Source organism: Priapulus caudatus, unplaced genomic scaffold, assembly GCF_000485595.1.
Source record: "Priapulus caudatus unplaced genomic scaffold, Priapulus_caudatus-5.0.1 Scaffold566, whole genome shotgun sequence".
NCBI lineage: Eukaryota > Metazoa > Priapulida > Priapulimorpha > Priapulimorphida > Priapulidae > Priapulus > Priapulus caudatus.
This window is the reverse complement of record NW_014577627.1, coordinates 86,535-105,644: the sequence shown is the minus strand read 5'-3', so window position 1 is coordinate 105,644 and position 19,110 is coordinate 86,535. Positions and strand designations below refer to the sequence as shown.

The 19,110-nt window shown below is 42.2% G+C and overlaps 1 protein-coding gene across 1 annotated transcript in view; it reads right to left on the bottom strand.

Annotated features, from left to right (window-relative positions):
• The window catches only part of LOC106811704 (organic cation transporter protein-like), an 18,386-nt gene extending 1,182 nt beyond the window's left edge, over positions 1-17,204 (bottom strand). The window contains exons 1-9 of the mRNA XM_014815407.1: positions 17,001-17,204; positions 16,617-16,730; positions 16,088-16,318; positions 15,671-15,867; positions 15,042-15,260; positions 14,646-14,780; positions 13,604-13,689; positions 12,509-12,549; positions 12,135-12,253 (exon numbers count right to left, since the gene is read on the bottom strand). Of these exons, the coding sequence (XP_014670893.1) occupies positions 12,135-12,253; positions 12,509-12,549; positions 13,604-13,689; positions 14,646-14,780; positions 15,042-15,260; positions 15,671-15,867; positions 16,088-16,318; positions 16,617-16,730; positions 17,001-17,204 (1,346 nt within the window). The remainder of the gene's footprint in view (positions 1-12,134; positions 12,254-12,508; positions 12,550-13,603; positions 13,690-14,645; positions 14,781-15,041; positions 15,261-15,670; positions 15,868-16,087; positions 16,319-16,616; positions 16,731-17,000) is intronic.
• Positions 17,205-19,110: the final 1,906 nt, after the last annotated feature.

The window sequence follows — 19,110 nt, the reverse complement described above, 5'->3', positions numbered from 1 at the left end:
CAGGGATTTTGTTTGGTATGCCGTGTTGCACGGTGAGGAACTTTGGGATACGCGATATTTACAGGGAAACTGTCGGGCAATAATACGGTGAAAGAGCAGTATAGAAACATTAAGATAATATTTATAGTATCGTATTTAGTTTAGCATTATATTTTATTGAAACGCTTCAAGTGCCTGTGCCGTGTGGTGCGGGCAGTCTATTGGTGGATTCGTATGCGATTTTTGGACGGAATTTACAGAAAAAACTGTCCGGCAATAATAGCGTGAAAGAGGAGTTTATGAAATCATTGAGACATTGGGGTAGTGTAAATCTAGAGTTCGTACTTATAGTTAGCATTATTTTTATTTAGACAACGCTTCGATAGCTCTCAGCACAGGCACTTGAAACAGTTTCAATAAAAGTTATAATGGCTAAATAAAATCACGAAATCTAACTACTAGTACTACGAAGAATTGCTTAATGTTTCTTATACTACTCACCTTATTATTGGCGACAGTTTTCCTGTCAACTTCCGTCTTGTAAATGCGGTTAGTGCACCACACTTAACGCCCAGCTCACTTGCGCTCGACTGGTGCACACGCTGACTGTTAAGATAGTATAAGCAGGCTAGGCAAACGCCGTCTCGACATCCAATAGCGCTCTGCGACGCTCGAGGACATTTCCACAATTACAAGATCAAAGACACAACGATTCCTACTTCCATCTGTATGTTTCAATTTCAAGCAGCAGTGTTTCACCTTTGTTAGAACAATATAGTACTGATCTGCTGCTTCATAACGATGCTCTGTCACGCGAAATCACTCAAATAACACTGTGGCGAATATTCTCGAGCGTCGCTAACGTGTGCGCTGTGTGGGTCAATGTAAATGGTCGCCGCGGAATCACGGAAACACCTAGCGCCGGCTATTTCGTAACTATTGCCGTGCGCCGCCGCAAACCGACGGTGCCAACGTTTTTGTGCAATGCTCCAATGCCGAGGCTCGGGCGGTACGGAGGGTTGAAAGCAGCGTTCGGAGTGGGTGGACTTCCCAAATAGCAATGCAGCCGCCTATACCCGATGTACTTGCAGTACATTTACAGTGTGTGCCGCATCTCGTTCGCGAAGCTGGGAGAATTTCGTCCAGTGTCTTGTGTGATTGTCGCGGTGACACAGCTCGTTACGAACAAAGCATTATTGTTTTTATAACAAGTCAAGCTGTGAATGCACTGTTCGTTTGTGAAGCGAGCAACAAAGATGGAAGCTGTTGGATTTGGATATTCGTGCTGTGAAAGTGTGAATCCAGCATGGACGGTGCAGGGTACTAGAGAAGCCTCGTATGCCGAAAGGAGCTGTTTATCCGAAGCTGGTATTCCTGGCGATCTTGCGCGCAGCAGTTGCCGCCGGGTCAAGGCGCACGTGCGGCGACGGCCTGCCCTGGAAATTCCTACGACTAGTATGCGAGCCGCTTGGCAGCTATGGCATCCGTGCGCGAATGCATAGGCCGGCACGATTAATCCATAGGCTGCAGCGAACAGGTCCGCAATTTTGAGTGGGGGACACAGGAGGGCGCAGACATTGTGGACGGGTGAACAGTGTTGCAACTTCGTATAAAAACTCTAACTGAGTAATGTCTGTGCTGTAACCGTGCTGTGTGCCGCCGGAAGTCACAGAAAGGACTGGAAAATGGACATTCGCCGAACGCCTTGCCAGTTAATGGAAATGGGCTGTCAGCAATTCAGGAAACAACTACCTCGGCGGCTCTCGTGGCCTCATTGTTTCTTGCTCGCCCCAACGCTGACGTTTTTGCAACGTTGCAATTGGCGCTGAGGTCGTACAGGAGTTGCAAAGCAGTAGCGCCGCGGGGCTGCCGCGCCGCCGTATAGCCATGAGACTGGCGACTCGCTCCCAGCCTCTCGGCTAGCTTAGTCACTCGGATGGCTACTCGACGGTGGGCAGCGAGTCCTAGTCCTATATAGCATTTCCCACCTTCGCGACCTTCTCGAAGAGTAGTAGTTTATCGAGGAGCTTGAAGCTTATCCTAAAATGGTTCCACTAGCCCTAGGGGCTAGTGATACCTGTTAAAAGTTCTACTAGCCCTGGTTAAAAATATCTGCCCAGCCCTGTACTTTTCTTGAAGGGTCGCGGTCTGAATGGCTACGCAGGCCAGGCGTGGCTGGCAGCTGCAGCACAATTTTTGCATTTGGCGAGTGGGGGGGGGGGGGGAATCTGGGTGTTTGATTTTAGACGCTCTGGATACAATCGCTGCCCGACATTCCTCACTTCTGTAGAAATTTCAGATTTGCAGCCATGAGATTCGAGTATATATATATAGTAGAATATTATAGTAGAACTCAGACAGGTATTTCCGCGTGTTGCGTATATATATACACGGTGAGGGGATTGGCATGGCTTCTGTGAATAGAGCAGCGATGGTGGTTGGGAAACCATTTTATTGTCTGAGCGGTATCGTGTCACTGGTTAAGTTTTAGGTTTTTGCCACTTTTATTATGGTTGGCCACGCAAATTTTATATTGCTTTATTACTAGTTTGGTCGTGGTTAGTGTGCAGCGAGGTGTCTTGGTCGCTAACAGGTACTACAGATATGCTACCGAGTCAGTTTGTTAGTGCTGTTTTAGGATTATGTTTATTTTTTATATGAGGTATGTTTAGGGTTAGGGTTCGTTAGGGTTAGTATAGAGTTAGGATTTAGGGTTTAGGGTTAGGGGTCTAGGGTTAGTGGTAGGGGCTAGGCGTGCCTTCCTCGTAGTATATCAGCGTCTGGTTACACTTGTGTGTAACATATAGGTACCTCGGGGTACATAGCGTCTGTAGTACCTGTTTTACGACAACGACCCCGTGAGCGCTTAGTAGTGCTGAAAAGACTAGTTTCATATATTATCTGGTAGGCGATTGTCTCACTGCCAACCAGGGCTGGTCAGCCCGGTACATTTCTACTAGCCCTTACTGATTTTCTACTAGCCTCGGGTCTTTTGCGGTAGCGGGCGTTCGTGCTCTGTGGAGCGTTAGGTTCAGCCCTGCCTTACTAGTAAACATAAGAATCTTGGTAAGTAAAAGATTTTCGTATTTAGTTAGGCATTATATTTTATTGAAACGCCTTCAAGCCTGTGTCTGAGGTATAGGGCGTTATTCTAACCCTAGCAAAACGGCGTTTCTTGGAGCTGTAGTAAGTTAGTGCTAGTACTAGTAGTACTTAGCTCCAGGGAACGGTATTGCTAGGCGTTGTAGGAATACCGTTTCTAGATTCTTGCCCACATTCCTTGTCGTTGGCGCGGGTATCCAAGCCATCGACACATGCTAGCGCTCACATGGTAAAGCTCCAAGAACGAATATAAACCTTCTGGCGTGTGCCTCGCCCTGGGGGTGGGGGTAACTGGGCGCTACTTGCCGCTACTTATTTATTGAGTTATGCCGTTTATTTTCTGAGATTATGAATTGGATCAAAACAACCAGACAGCCGCCTATGTCTCGTGCAGTGATTCAGTGCAACTCAAATCAGGCGAATGGAACCTCGATTTGCACACGTGCGTATGGCTCAAATACAAGGCAAGTATGATAACATATCTTGACGCAATGATATTATTAAGTTGTTGTAGATGACGATTCCTGGTTTTCAATGTTGTTAACTTATTTATATATCATACGCACGTATATGATGCCTTTTTTATGCTCGCACCAACGCAGTTAGCAAACGCGTATGGTATGTTATGTCGGTGTTTCGGGTTTTCTGCGTGCGCCGTTCGAAATCGGATGCGGCTTGCAAAACATGCGGTTGGCGTGTTAGTTGAATATTTATGTTTTGGCTCTTGAAATTTACACTGTGCACAGCAAGACTTGAGAGGTATTAGTTTTAATAACAAGCTGAGTATACTATAAGGTTGGAAGGTCTATTATCTTGATACAAATAGCAAGGCAGAAATGCTTTACATGCATCATGTTTATTTGAGATATAGTAATTGCTTCGGTTTAGTTTTTGCCTACAGCTACAAATTTTCGCGCCAATGGCGATGGATGTCAAGGCGGTGGTATGTTGTGTTGTATTGACGTTAGTCACAACAGCCTGGTGGCTGGGTTAGTGTACTAGTACAGTAGTTGAGGTATGATGTAGTAGTACTGTAATTAGTATTTACTATTTACTCATTACCATTAGCTCCTGCCGTCTAGTAGTAACTATACTATAGTTACTAGTAGTGCTGCGAACTTGTACGTAGGTACTTACTACTAGCTGATGTAGTACTTAACTTACTAGTACCTCCCTATTGTTAACAGTGTACTGTTGTTAGTAATAGACTTTAGAAGTATTCCTAGGTGTGAAGTACCGGGCGGCGAGCAACACGCGCGGACCCGAAAAATGTCCCTAAGCCCAATCGCGTATCCTACAGCCTTCGTGTGCCCCTATAGTCATCGATTCCTGCTAAGCTCAGCTAGTCACGCTATCATTAGCGGGTATTATATATGTTACAATATGAACAAAACTCCGGGTTTATTACACGCCAAAGAAAGCGCGCCTAGTATCCGGACAAAGAATTTGGGAGCTTTTCTAGGCCAGGCCTCTACCTAAACTGGGGGTATGTGCGATCCCTCGGTGCAATCGCAAGAACTGCCGATCGAGAGCTGAAAGCGGTGGGTCCCTGCTCTCCTGAAAGTGACCGGAATACTTGCGTTTTGGTTAAAAGGGGTGCCCAGCGTGTTGGAGTAGTGCCACTAGGGTGGTGCGTGATTGAGGGCGCCTTCTCGGCCCGCGGCATATGCCGCTGCAGATCGATCAAGTCGAGCGTCGACGAATTCTTGGCGATCGCGCTTTCCTACCTGCTTGTATATATATATGTGTCGGACGCGTGCAAACGAGTCGCGCCGCCAAGAGCAGCTGGCGGCTGGCAGGGACGTCTGGACGTAGGATTTGGACGGGAATTTACAGGAAACTGTTCGGCAAATAATAGGGTGAAAGGGTAGGGTATGGCTATTAGAACCTTCGTATTTAGTTAGATTATATTTTATTGAAGACGGCTTCAAGTGCCTGTGGCGGACTGTCGTGTGCTGGCTAGGGCCCATGGCCATTGGCATTGACTTCGCCACGCCTATAGTTTAGTACCCCGGATTAGTTAGGCCATAAATCTATTGAGAAAACATCATTTGGGGTCTTCTTGCGTTGATCATGATATGCTAATCTACTATTTTACAAGATATCAAAACGCCTTTATACCTACTAAACACTAGAATTCGGCGCCGGGGCACTGGCTCTGGTGGTGGTGACAAGAAGGGTGAGCAACACCAATACGCAAAAACTGTTCGACTGTCGTTCGACTCGTGTCATTTGCACGCGTTCACTAGCGTGTGGCTACAATAGTAAACATGAAATGTCGCGCCGATCTGAGTGCTCTCCAACCCGAATAGCTATGACTTAAGGCCGTTAGATGTAGTTGTTTGTCGTGGTAACTGATCTATGTGTTAGATTTTGCGAGCTTGTTATAATATAAAATAGACTGTTGTTGGGAATTGTTGTCCTGATTGTTGTATTTATTATCGGCTCGATAGTTGATGTGCATTGTGTTGATTTATTGATTTATGATCCATTATCGAAGCGGACTATTTGACTCGTCATGACAAAACAACAGACAAACTAAAATAATAGTCATAGTTGCTCTTGCATATACTATATATATATTATATGTACGTCAATTATTGTTTTTATTAAACTAGCAATCGTCGATTACGTTGTTCTATTCGAATTATCTAAATCGATATCTGAAAATCCATCAATCAATTAACATTAATCTTCGCAAACTTCTCAACTATCGCCCCTGTGCCCTGAATCATCTCCCCTTCTCTCGCACCTCCTCCGCACTTGTACTTCGCTCTCTTCTTTTTCTCTCTCTCTGCTCTCTCTCTCTCTCTCTCTCTCGTCGTGCTGCTCTCTCACACGTTCTCGTTCTGCGTCGTGTTTCTCTCTCCTCTCTCTCTCTCTCTCTCTTTCTCTCTCTCTCGCTCTCTCTCTCTCGCTCTCTCTCTCTCGCTCTCTCTCTCTCTCTCTCTCTCTCTCTCCTTTACTCTCTAGTTACTCTCTCTCTCTCTCTCTCTCTCGACTCACTTTCTTCTCTCCTCTTTCTCGATGTCTCGATCTCGGCTCTCTTCCTCCTCCGTGTAGTGACCGAATATCGAAGTAATTAACCTAATATTTAAAAACTAGCGACACGGTTGGTCGTTCAACTTAAGCAACATCACGTCATAGTTATTTTTAGTTCAAGCTAACTGTGGCCGCCATTTTATGAATCAGTAGAAAAAAACATTTCAAAGGAATAAGAACGTATAAAACAAAGAATTACAGGAGGGATATAACGAACATACGAAATCAACGCAACAATTATGATCTTTAAGGGTAATAAAGCAGGAGATTACCAAGGGATGGTGGTCGAATTAATGACTTTTGGATGGAAATGATATGGAGCTAAATCGAATAAATTCATAGTAAACTCACTAACTCAATGGTGAAGCAATCCCCAAGCAATGGGCATAAAAGATCGATAAGTTAAAACAGTCTATAAAGGAGAAGGGGGGCTATAAGTGACTTAAAAATACATGGGACAGTCTTCCTTACGAATATGATAAGTTAAAATTAATGTGAGAAACTAAATCTGGCAAAGCGAAACAGAAAATTATGGCACCTTGCCAAACCAAAGTGCGGGGTAAGAACGGGATTTTAGCACACGGACCATTTATTTGTACTACGAGGGGCAATTGATCTAAACACAGGGAACAAAAAAAAAGATAGTCAGCATTATTTATTCGCGCGGATATCCAAAAACTTGGTTTTGATTGAGTCTATTGGTTAAAGACGCAATGGCTAGAATAGGTATAGAGGGACTGATAAAGGGACATGGCTGCGGGAATCTAATTTTATAAAATGAGTATACGAACTAAAGACAATTAATCAATTTTAGATCTCACCAGCTAGGGAAATAACGGGATAATTTCATAACTGAAAAGAAATAGTTAAAACAAGGATACGATATTAGGGACCTAGTACTAGTGCTGCATGACTTTGGACTGTTTAAATTTTCTAAATCATGGTGCAAACGTACATGTATAGTGCCCGACACAATAGGAATCGGACCGTTACTTTATCATGGATCGATATTTGAGGAATAGGGAGATCACAAACATACTTACAAAATTGCTCAGGGCATGTCAGTAGATTAGCACATATCAAAAAGATTAGAATTTTAATTTAAAACAAAACATAATACAATGGTCATGAGAATTTCTCAAATAAAGAAAGGATAGAGAAAGATATCATCATTAGGAAATCAGGTAATTCACAAAATGACTAAATTATACATGATCTAGCGCGATCTATTTAATGACACAAGGGGGGCTTTAAGGAATTGATAAATGCACGAACGATAAATGTAGATTCATGATAAGGAGAAATTAGTTTCAGCGCGGATAGAGAGCAAAATTAGTGGTAACCGTACAATAGAAGCAAGGAGTGATATTAATTTGAATGTACGTCTAATACCTTCTTCTCCCTGACAACAGTGAAACGTGGAACCAACATAACTACGGAAGGAATTTAAAATATGTTAGAAGGGACTTTCAATGATTGTCTACTGTACTGATTATAAAGCCCCATAGCAACACCACTGGAAGCATTAAGTGATAGTAGTTCGGCGCGAATTTTACCAATAACTGAGGGTAACATAGCATCAAAAAACTTATGCTCTACTTCAATATATAATTTAATATTTGCTGAAACAATAGTATTAATGTAAGAAAGTTTTTATATTTTTGCAAAACCGATCAAAAAGGAAAGCAAGAATGGGGAAATGAAATCAAAATAATACTTAGAGAATACGACTATTAGAAATATTCATTTCAGCCATAGGATTAGCCCAATAAAGAATACCTGGATGAAAAGTACGCTCAAAGATGCATACTAAAACGCGTATGTAATTAAAAGAGACAAATGAAACTGAGGCTCAAACAAACATGAACATATTGATAAACATCTGAACATAACGGACTGAGATAGGAATATATGTAAAGTAACTATCATTTAACGATTCGTGTTTTGGCATCTTAAATGCAAAACTTGCATGATTGACCTAATAAGGACATACTCTTTAAAAATAATTTTAGCGAGGATAAGGTGTAATAGATGTAATTAACGATATGAAAGGAGAGATATGGAACAATTTATATAAGTGTGATAGTTATATGAAAAATTTAAGGGGGGCACAAGAAATAGATACTGGAAGGCACATGGACGCTATTTAAAACTCTGAATTTAGATTATGTACGACGAATCTGTCGATCCGTGGGACACTACATGTAGACATGGATGAGGCGGCGTTTACCCCTTTGTTTTTCTAGATGAACCCGCACTTCGTTTGATTCGAGTGCCTTGTGAAATACAAGGAAAGGAACCATGATTACAAGATACCAGATACAAGATACAGCGAGCGTCACGGCCGCTCTAGTCGTGCATTAGCGTCGTAGTTAATTTAGTCAATATCCGCCCCAATATAACATCAGCGAAAGTCGTCGCGAGCGAATGTGTGCTTCACCAACGACCTCGAGAGACAGAAACTACGTACAACCCAGCATGCGTAATTAGACTGATACAAGTGTTTAGCGGGCACTCATTAGGACCCGCACCACGCCGCAGAAGACAAGACGTCGGAATGTCACACAATAACATTTGGTCAGAGTTATCACGTTTCTACGAGGCTGAGAGTGCGCACGCCACTGCGTTTATGAAGCGTTGCCGACACGTCTCTCAACAAGCCATATTAAATTACCACTGATTACAACGGAGTCGGAACTAACACGCTTCCACCGCGGTCAATCGGTGATGGTACCGTTACGACAAACAATTTGCCGCAGGCTGCCAATAGCAGCGCGTGCCGCTACACGCTAGTGCTGATGACAGCAGGAGGGAACGAAATATGGGCAACCCACAAGCAGGTTCTCGTACGCCACGGTCGTTCACACGCCGGACGACCCAACGCAGCGGCTAAAATTCTGTGGCCGATATCTTTTCAGCATGGAGGAGCCGAACACCACGCTCGCGTGCACGTGCACCTGCGCAGCGGTATGGCACAAAGCATTACCACGACACGTTAGTGTCAATAGAAGGCTGCTCGACGGCGGCTTCGAGAGACTGCCATCCGACGACTTCTACCATATCTACAAAGACTCGACACGCCTCGTTCTCACGCTAGAGAAGAAATCCCTTACCTTCAGTTATCTATAAAAATCGTCGAGAAGGACAGAATTGCACCATCGCCCACGCAACAAGGCACTTGACACCGCTCAGGGCCATTGCATTCTTCCTTGTATAATAACGAACAGGTTTCGACAAGAAGCAGACCCACAGTTCTTACGGTGCTCGAAGTTCACGACGCTGTCCGCACGCCACTCGCTCTCACCTGCTGCTCGGGCACCACGTACCGTTGCCGCTGCCAGCTTGACACAGAAACTCACTGCGCCGATCTTGACCTACGTTGCCGCCGTCAACCGACATAGGAGGAGCCGCTGCTAGGTGCTATGATATGAAACAACTTATAACGCCGTCACTTGATGATGGCTATGGCGCGTACCATGCTTGTACTGTATGGTGCCTATGGTGTATAAGATATGTACTGTAATGGTGTTCATGTCATGTTGATGTGTTTATTAAAGAAGTAGAGTTAACCGTGAGTAATTCTGTCGGTTATAGACATTACATTATACTGTTTGGTGGCTATAAGTCTATTGCACAGCGTATTCTGCTGTACACCGAACTCTGGTCACACCACTATACGATCCACACGTGCTTTATCACACGAGCTCACGAGCTTTCTCTATACCCGCTCTCTCATTCGTTCTCGTCTCTCGCTCACTACGCCTTTCCCTTCGCTACTATCACTTGCTTTCACCGGCGTTCTTAATTAGAAGGCATACCGTCACCGGTCAACATCATATCAGAGAGTTAAGATTAATATTAGCGATATCTAGGAGATCTTCTATTATATCTCCTCCTGATAATATGATGATAAAATATTTTTGGCTGCATCTATTATCAGGTGTATTAATAGGATATCATTATCAGGGTTGTATAATAATCCTATTATACACTCCTTGATATTATTCAACAATGCGGCAGCCTACGCATGCTCCCCTCCCCATTTTCACATACACACACAGACAACACAACACATCGCCACGCACGCACGCACGCACGCACACACCGCACGCAAACGCAACACACACATACACACATACATACAATCATAAATGGATCCATAACACACACGCCGCGGTATTCAAACCTGCGCGACACTAAACTCGCAGATATGTCCACTTGCATTTCGGCTGAACGCGCATGTGAGCCGCGATGGATATATACTATATAATATATTATATATATTATTATTAATAATTTATTATTATCGATATATAATTTTATCGATATATTCTTCGATTTAAGATCTGTCCTGATGAATCGCGTTAAGCGTGAAACTCGGAGAGGCAGGGCAGTAACAGCTAAAAGTGATGTCTTGTCTTTATTTATCTTATACTACAATTTATTACGCCTGCAACTTTAAATGCACCAGGCACTCTCCGACGAGTTATAGAGCTAAGCAATCCAGTACATTATATATATATAATATATATATATAAATTATATATTATATATAATATAATATATTCTATTTTATTGCATTGAATTTATTCGTATATATTTTTGTTTATAAGTATATACGCTAGGCCGTTGCAGCTGAATATCGGTGCGCCTGGATATGACCAAATAATTATTTGATATAACTGACTTTTTAGGTCTTTAAAACGTGAATAAACAAACACAACCAGGCGCTTCCGCGTGGCTCCTTGTACGTATTTTACTACATTCACGCTAACATAATATAATAACTTTTCACTCTAGATTAGAGGAGACAGCTGCCATATCATATAATATCTATTATATATAGTATATATTATAGTATATAGTGTATTAATGATATATATATACGCCATGGTAGTCTCCTAACAATTACAGAACGAACATGATACTGTAACAATTACTCGGCTTTGGAAGTCTTCTTTTTCTTGCATATATTGTGTAAGTAAATAACAGGTTCCACATCAATTTGGCCGGACTTTATTATTGTCCGGTTTTGTCTCCCCAGTGATGTCGTCTCTGAGGTTCTTGGTGCAATTAGCAGACGTGCCATCCGTATGCTTTTTACTACAGCAAGTCAAAGACGGGTATAAACCACAACGAAAGCAATATGGCTTATGTGCTGAAATTATCTGCTAATTCATTATTGAAATCTGATGTGTGATCTACTAACCGTGATTCGAATAGACAGCAAACACGACATTTACCGGATAATTTCACGTGATGATGTACATTGCGTTTCAACAGGTCGATTTGCCCATAGTCGCGGACAACAGTTTGGTCTCGTCACTGCTGCCAGCCGGAAATAAACAAAAGGAAATCGCTACCTGAGAAATCCGGAAGTCCTCAGAGACTCCTATAATGGGTTGGCATTGTGATGTCTTAGGATAATCAAACGGAGACGACAGCCGCTAGTATAGACAACGCGTCGAATATCAGGGTGCGCCTGACTTTAGGGCTCCAAGATGGCCAGAATGCTGTTGGCCAGATATGTGCGATCTATGGATCCGCCGAGTCTTGCGTGCAATCGCGATGATTATGCTCCTGAGTCTGCATTTCACATTCCTAATAAAAATATGCCACGTTTTATCTCGAATTGCTGTGTATATACATGTCTGCTCAACCTTATCTGTCGCATATCAGTGTAGTGTTAATCAAATACGTTGTTTATTGAGAAACAGCTCTAAAACGGTTACTCGCGGCTAGATCGTCACAGCCCTGTACGGAGTAAAGTATCTTTAACGACATTGGAGGGAACCGTATAACTATTTTACGCCATACCGCGGTGGTGTCGTATTAGATGCAATTGCTTCATTTATTTGCTAAAGTTAAGAACTTTAGTATATATATATATATATATATATATATATAATAAACGCAACGGAATATAGGTAAACGCAACAGAATACGGCATATATAATATTCATATATAATAATATCATGCAGCATATGTCGATCGCTGAGATTTTCGTTACCTTACTACGGTGGGATACAGTTCAGAAGCAAAGAGGTAGATTGCGCCAAACGATGTACTGATTCCGAACTTCCCAATGATGTTAGAACCGTGCGCAAAATACGAGGTCGAGCCCACCGGCTGTAAATGAAACAGAAGCGGAGTCGCGCGCGCCCATGACACAATACGCGTATTGAATCCTCCGCCAGCTGCCTCGCAGATTAGCATTTACATCCGAGACAGACACGAGAGATATTGCTTTACATTACTGGTGTGATTTTGTGATTCATTGAAAGAGAACAAATGAAAGTTTAGCTAGCCTAACGATCACATAGTTAGCAAACATGTATTGTTAACTGTCGGACCGTGGCTAAAATAGACTGCCATGTATAATACTGGCGTTATGGGACGCTCTCCAGGAAGATCGAAGCATGGGCCTAGCAAATTATTTAGCATTGGAACATGACGCTAGGTGACCGATAAACTTTGTTAGGTTGTATTTGTTATTAGCATAATATCTGTGAGTGGTGCACACACGAATAGTCTGCGCCACATCCGCTCGGACATAGCACCACGCGGCGCACGCCCACGCCTGCATTGCTACACATGCACGCAGACACTCACACTCACACACACACACATCCACACACACACACACACACAACATACACACGACACACATACACACACAACGACACACACACACACACACACACACACACACACACACACACACATGTACTGACATGCTCACACAAGCGCACATATGCACGCGTGAGCACACACGCACGCGCGCGCAGTTGTTATTATTATTATTTGTTACTAGTACAATATGTATGCAGTACAATCTATTTATATATTTGCCGCGCGTCCTACTGCTGCTGCTGCTACTGCTTCGAGGCACTTGCTCGTGATTGGTCGAGACTGGTGCATGCGCCGTAACCCCGTACGCCCGCGTACACACGTCTTACAAAAACAAAAACGCTTACAAAAACACGCTTACAAACGCGCTTACAACAAAACACGCTTACAAAAACAAATCGATTCAGTCCTACGCACTGCGCCGCGCCGCAATTCTTGAATATTGTTAATGCAATTGTTTTGCATCTTTTAAGGAAATATGCTTGTGTTTGGGATACTTTTATGAAGAAAGCTAAATTTTGATGCATTTCCATCGACCTTACCGCAAAGCGCTCGGTTCTAATTTTCTTACTATTGATACAGAGGTAAGACAGATATGCACAAAATATGCACACAAATACAGCCAAATTGGTACATTTTATGCAGTTTTTATGGTTTCAAAGTGTCCCTGTCTCGGCTCTCACGCGAGGCATTTTCTCACCGGATTGCTAGGCGCGTAGCGCCTCGCCCACATCTGCCAAGGCGTGAAGCGCCGAGGCAGCTCGTGTATAATATTTACGAGCGGTGGCTAATCACAGATAGAGTTCGTTTATAAATAAATCGTTAAATGAGCTGCGCTTAATCGCTTACCGGTTTTCTGTGGAAGAAATGGCAAAATCAGGAGAGGAATGCCTGCTATCAAGTGGAAAACGCATGTTGGCTTCTGTCTTCCCCACCTGCAGACATAGTTATACATAAAAAAGACAACCTGGCACTATACTAGTTTATTTTGTCAACTGCGTTGTGTGCAATCGATTGCGGCCTTCTTTGGAGATTTATTTACTGTGTAAATGCCTATTAGAGCCGTATGATGCACAGGATTAGAGCCCCCAAAACATAATAGGTCCATGATGCAAACTTAGCCTTTGGGTTTGTGCGGTCAATAAATTTCCATGTTATACATGTTACACTGATTCCAGTCAAATGGAACAACTCCACTTACCTACGAATTATCACAGGAAGCTACAGACCAGAAACCTAGAGACAGATGCATTGCAAATATTCATCCACTGCTCTTAGTACAAAAATTAATTTGATTGCTGTACAATTAAACATTACACAGGCTAACTTATAGAAATCTGTTGGCAACTACGAATTGCGGTACACACCAACGCACGCACTCACTCACTCACGCACGCACGCACACATACACAAAATCACGCACGCACGCACGCACACGCATATACACAAAATCACTCACGCACGCACAGACACGCACACAACCACTAACGTACGCCCACGCACGTACGCACGCACGCACACACACACACACACTCAACACTCACTTACGCATACAGATGTATATAAGACATCTGAGGAAATTATTACCTACCTATCCAAACACCGTGACTATGATATATATATATATATACATATATATATAACCATAGATATATACAACACAGTTGTATATATACAATACAGTTGTATATATCTACGATATAACTTATGCCTTGGTTAAATTTATTTAATAAGGTATAAATTACGCACATCACTCACTACTCATGGCTGGCGAAGGGTGCTAGAATTATTTTGCATTTGCACCGCACAGCACCCCACAATCATATACGATATATAATCATAAGATGGCTATGCCAAAATTACAGTATTGGCGTTTTAAGACATTACTTACCATTTCATTGAGATTATTAATACGACGTAAGATGGAGCTTCAATAAGACCAGCTAGGAAGAAGTTCACGTATATGTTTCCTCCCCATGATGCCACGCCAAATGATAGGCCATAGTACACAAGTGAATTAACAAACCTAAAAATATAATTATACCAACTTTTTATGCATGCAATGCATCATCCGCATGTCGTTATTTTTCTGTAATTGAATTAGTTTTTAATAATCAATCACACATTTATTTGTCATCTTTTGATTTAACATTTCTATGCGTTTTTGATATCCTGTAAACCGAGTCATTGCGCTAGTTCGTGGTCATGAAGTAATCGTTCGTGCAAGTAATTAATGCATGATAGGAGGCTGAGTAAATCGGCTTTGAAAAAAATCTAACATAATTACCACAAAAAGCACATCATCACAGCATAGACTCTCAACAGAGGTGTGTGCAGAACGTGCCAAAGAGTCTTCTTTCCCTCCTCGCTCGATTTCTCTGGTGCATTTAAGTTAAATTTATCTGGTAGCGTACTGCCATTCGTTTTTGCAGCTTTCTGAACGAGTTCCATTGCAGTATCTCGTTTATTCTGAGAGACAAGCCAATGCACTGATTCTGGTAAAAGCCTAAAGATAAGCCAGAAACATATTTTTTCATTTTCATGCAACGCTTGTCCATAATATTAATTATATCCGTGTTTAGCAGCACTAACTCTATAATAGCCAACAATATATATACACACGCGCGCACGCACGCACGCACGCACGCACGCACGTGCACGCACACACACACACATATATATATATATGTGTGTGTGTATAATATATATATATATATATTTATACAACGAGAGAAGAAGTAACTTTAGTAAAATACGATTTTTCCTAGAAGAAATATATCCTGGGTGAATCAATCAAGGTCTCTATAATTATATGAAAATCGACGATCATATACATAAGATGCGAAGAAAATATCTTCATGGAAAGGTAAGTTAATTATTTACGCAAACATGCATTCGCTGACTTACTGGGCTTACCATGGATAACAAAAGACGACTGCAATAGGGATGGTAAATATCAGCTGTAGGTGGCGCCAATCGTGTACAAAATATGCAATTACTGGCAGCACGCAGTATCCGCCGACCCAAGGAACCCAGAATACCACGCCAGCAAATGCTCTCTGAGCAGGTGGAAACCACTCAAGGCACAACACATATAGACTTAAATAGCTCCCCTGAAAAAAATACAACATAAATATTGAATTCGAACGACATGGAAATATGGAACAAATCAAAACACGGCGATTCAGGCTATAACGTAGGCCCATATATATATATACTAAATTTTTAAATATCTTGATTTAATTTCAACTTCAGTTTAATCCAGCGAGGAAACATTCTCGATATCGGAATGGTTTGCTCTAAACTTCTACAAAATTGGGAATGAATAAATACCGATAGCAGAAGCGCTGTAAAGAACCGCATGACGATGAATGCAACGAAGCTCTTGACGAAGACGATCGTAGCGCTGAAAACGAACATGGCCGCTAAGCCGACTGAGATGACGCGCTTACGTCCGATCATGTCTGCGATGGTTGGTAAGGTCAGCGCTCCTACCAAGACGCCGGCCATGAATACGGCAGATGCGGTGTCTTTCATGAAAGCATTGCCGCAAACAAGATCCCACTATACGTCGGGTGCAAATATAATATTAAAAATGTATAGGCCTAACTAATAGTATTGATATAGAAACTATAGTATTCGGTCAGGGTGGTGAATATAAGTATATCGGGCGTCTACATAGAACAGCAACTAATACGTTTGTACGTGCGTTCCTCGCGTGCGTGTGGCGTTTCTGTGAAGCATATTTCTCACGTTTTAAAATAAATCATGATTGTTCGGCAAAGATCGGGTTAAAAGTGCTGTTTATCGGGCTCCGTAGTTGGGCGCATAGGCCTAATTATCCCGCTACGACGATGTCTACCTCTGCAGTGACAGTCTTCTGAAATTCTCCGCTGTATTTCCAGCCATTGGGACAGGATATGTTAGCAGGTGGCGTCTTGGTGGATGCCGGGTCATAAATGCTGCACTGCGCCCACTGCAACGAAATATGGGTACGAATGTGATGGGTATACCAGCTAACACATAACGTTTTCGTAACGTTTTTAAATAGTTATTTTATGGTTTGGTATAAATAAAACGTTTTCTCAACGTTTGTAAAACGTTTCTAATAAAGTTATATTTAAGTTATTGAAAAACGTTTGCCAAAATCGTTTTATTAACGTTCACTAAACGGTAATAGTAACGTTACATGTCGTTTGCCAAAAACTTTTTATAAACGTCGTTGATATATGACGCATTTGGTTACCTTTCCGTCTTCGTACGGAATCGTTCCGTTCAGCTCAGTGACTCCAGCAGGAAGCCTACAGTGGTGCTCTGGATCCTGAGCCAAAAATGTAATTCCAAGGAACTGCCATGCGCATGCAAACGTTATCAGACACCCCAATGCTAACACACACATCTGAAAGCGGCCATAGGCGCCTAGATGCTCCATTGCCTGATCGGGATGCATCGTGGTAGGCTTTTATGGTGACCCTGTAAACAAACATGTTCAATTCTTCGGGAAATTTACTACGCTAAACTACAAACCAAATTCGGCGATCACGAATGTATCCGTTAACTACATGACCTGCGGAAACAGGTAACCCACACGTGACACCTGGGTCGCCTCGGTCTCCGCGTGATACAGATGAAATATTCACCAGGTCTCATATCTGGTGCGTACTTCTTCTATACGTTTATACGTGCATACGAACTGTGTTATCGATATCGAGAAATTATACCATAGTCAGTAACAATATATCTACTCGGATGCCTTTTTGAGTTTACAAGACCCACGTACACACGCACGCACGCGCACGCACACACATATGCACGGACGCGCACCTATAATAATATCAGATAATATTTACGTACCGCATGAACCTCAGCCGTCTGCACCAGGTGTCGGTGTTTCACGTCCAAACCTGAATAGCAACTAAGTGTGAACATCTCTCTCTTCTCGACTTTTTTAGCAGCAGCGGCGGCGGTCATAATGTAAAAATCAGCGTACCGTGACCATTTTTGGCCTTGGAAAACGTTCGCCACGACCAAAAAAATATCGCGCCAATGCCATACGGATATATGCGCTCGTTAATTCCTGCATTCCCGTGTTGCCTATGTATATATTCATTTAGCACTCACCAAAAACAGTCTTTGGGCAGGTACGAATTCCGTTTCATCAAATTACGTACGGGTTGGTTGTCTCGTGCGGCACAAATGTCCGTTAACACGTCTATAGTTGTACCACAGACCTATGCATATATACATACGGGCGAAACCACATGAGCGATGCCAAGCGCATTACGCGCGTATAGCTCTGATGGCAAATACGCATAGTAAACTTTGCTAAACTAACCTACCTTCAAACCGGACTGCGTGACGGGTCGAGTCTGCTGGGGGCAGGTAACCCCTTTGCATTGGCACGTAGGACAGTCACGGATCTGCGTTAAAACGTGTTTCACTGTTTGTGTTTTGTCTTTGATTTAGACTATGCAATATACACATAATTAAAATAATAATAGGAGTACAGCACCAAAATTAGAATAGAGGGTTAGAATAGAGGGTTATAATATTATCATATTATGATATAATTATGGCTATGGATAACTTAGCTTGCCTCTCCCCGTTAACTCCCAACTCGTTCTGTTCTAACGTGCAGAAGTGTTACCAGTAGTTTACACTTATTATATATCGGTAGCGATGTCCATTCGTTGTATGAGCCACATTGTAACATATTATCGCCGGAGCTTGCAACTACGTAGCCGTCCGTTTACATATAACATATAGCTTGAATAAAGATTATACAGCCGTTACTTGCGTTTAAATAGGTAATATCAGGAGTGGATAATAGAGATCTCTATTATACACTCTTGGTAATATGTATTAAATCCTATTACTCAACGCCGCATTCAATATCTCATTATTTATCCATTATTTCTATACGGAAACAAAGTTCTCCATTGCAGTACGTAATAATAACGAGGATATTTCAGGAAGTCAAGAATTTATTGCCATAAAAGTTATAAGTTGCATAATTATATCCGGCATGGTAATTTCGAATTTGTTCCGAGCCAATATTTACAAAACTACATGATATAGCAAAAATGTTTTCAGCAAAAATCGAGGTTACAATAATTTATTACAATACCATATACCAACAACTTTATTGCCAAAACATTGCCCTGTAATAGGGCAGATATGTGAAGTAATTGTGGGTTTTGAGGTGCCATGGGAGAATACGTAATTAACGCAGCTATAATATTCATTTTCAGCATTATTTCATATTTGTATGTTATTTGTCTTCTCACAAGACTGGTCGCCACGTTATTGTGTTTAACTCTTTAGCTATTAATCACCAGGTTTTGAGCTATTGCTGT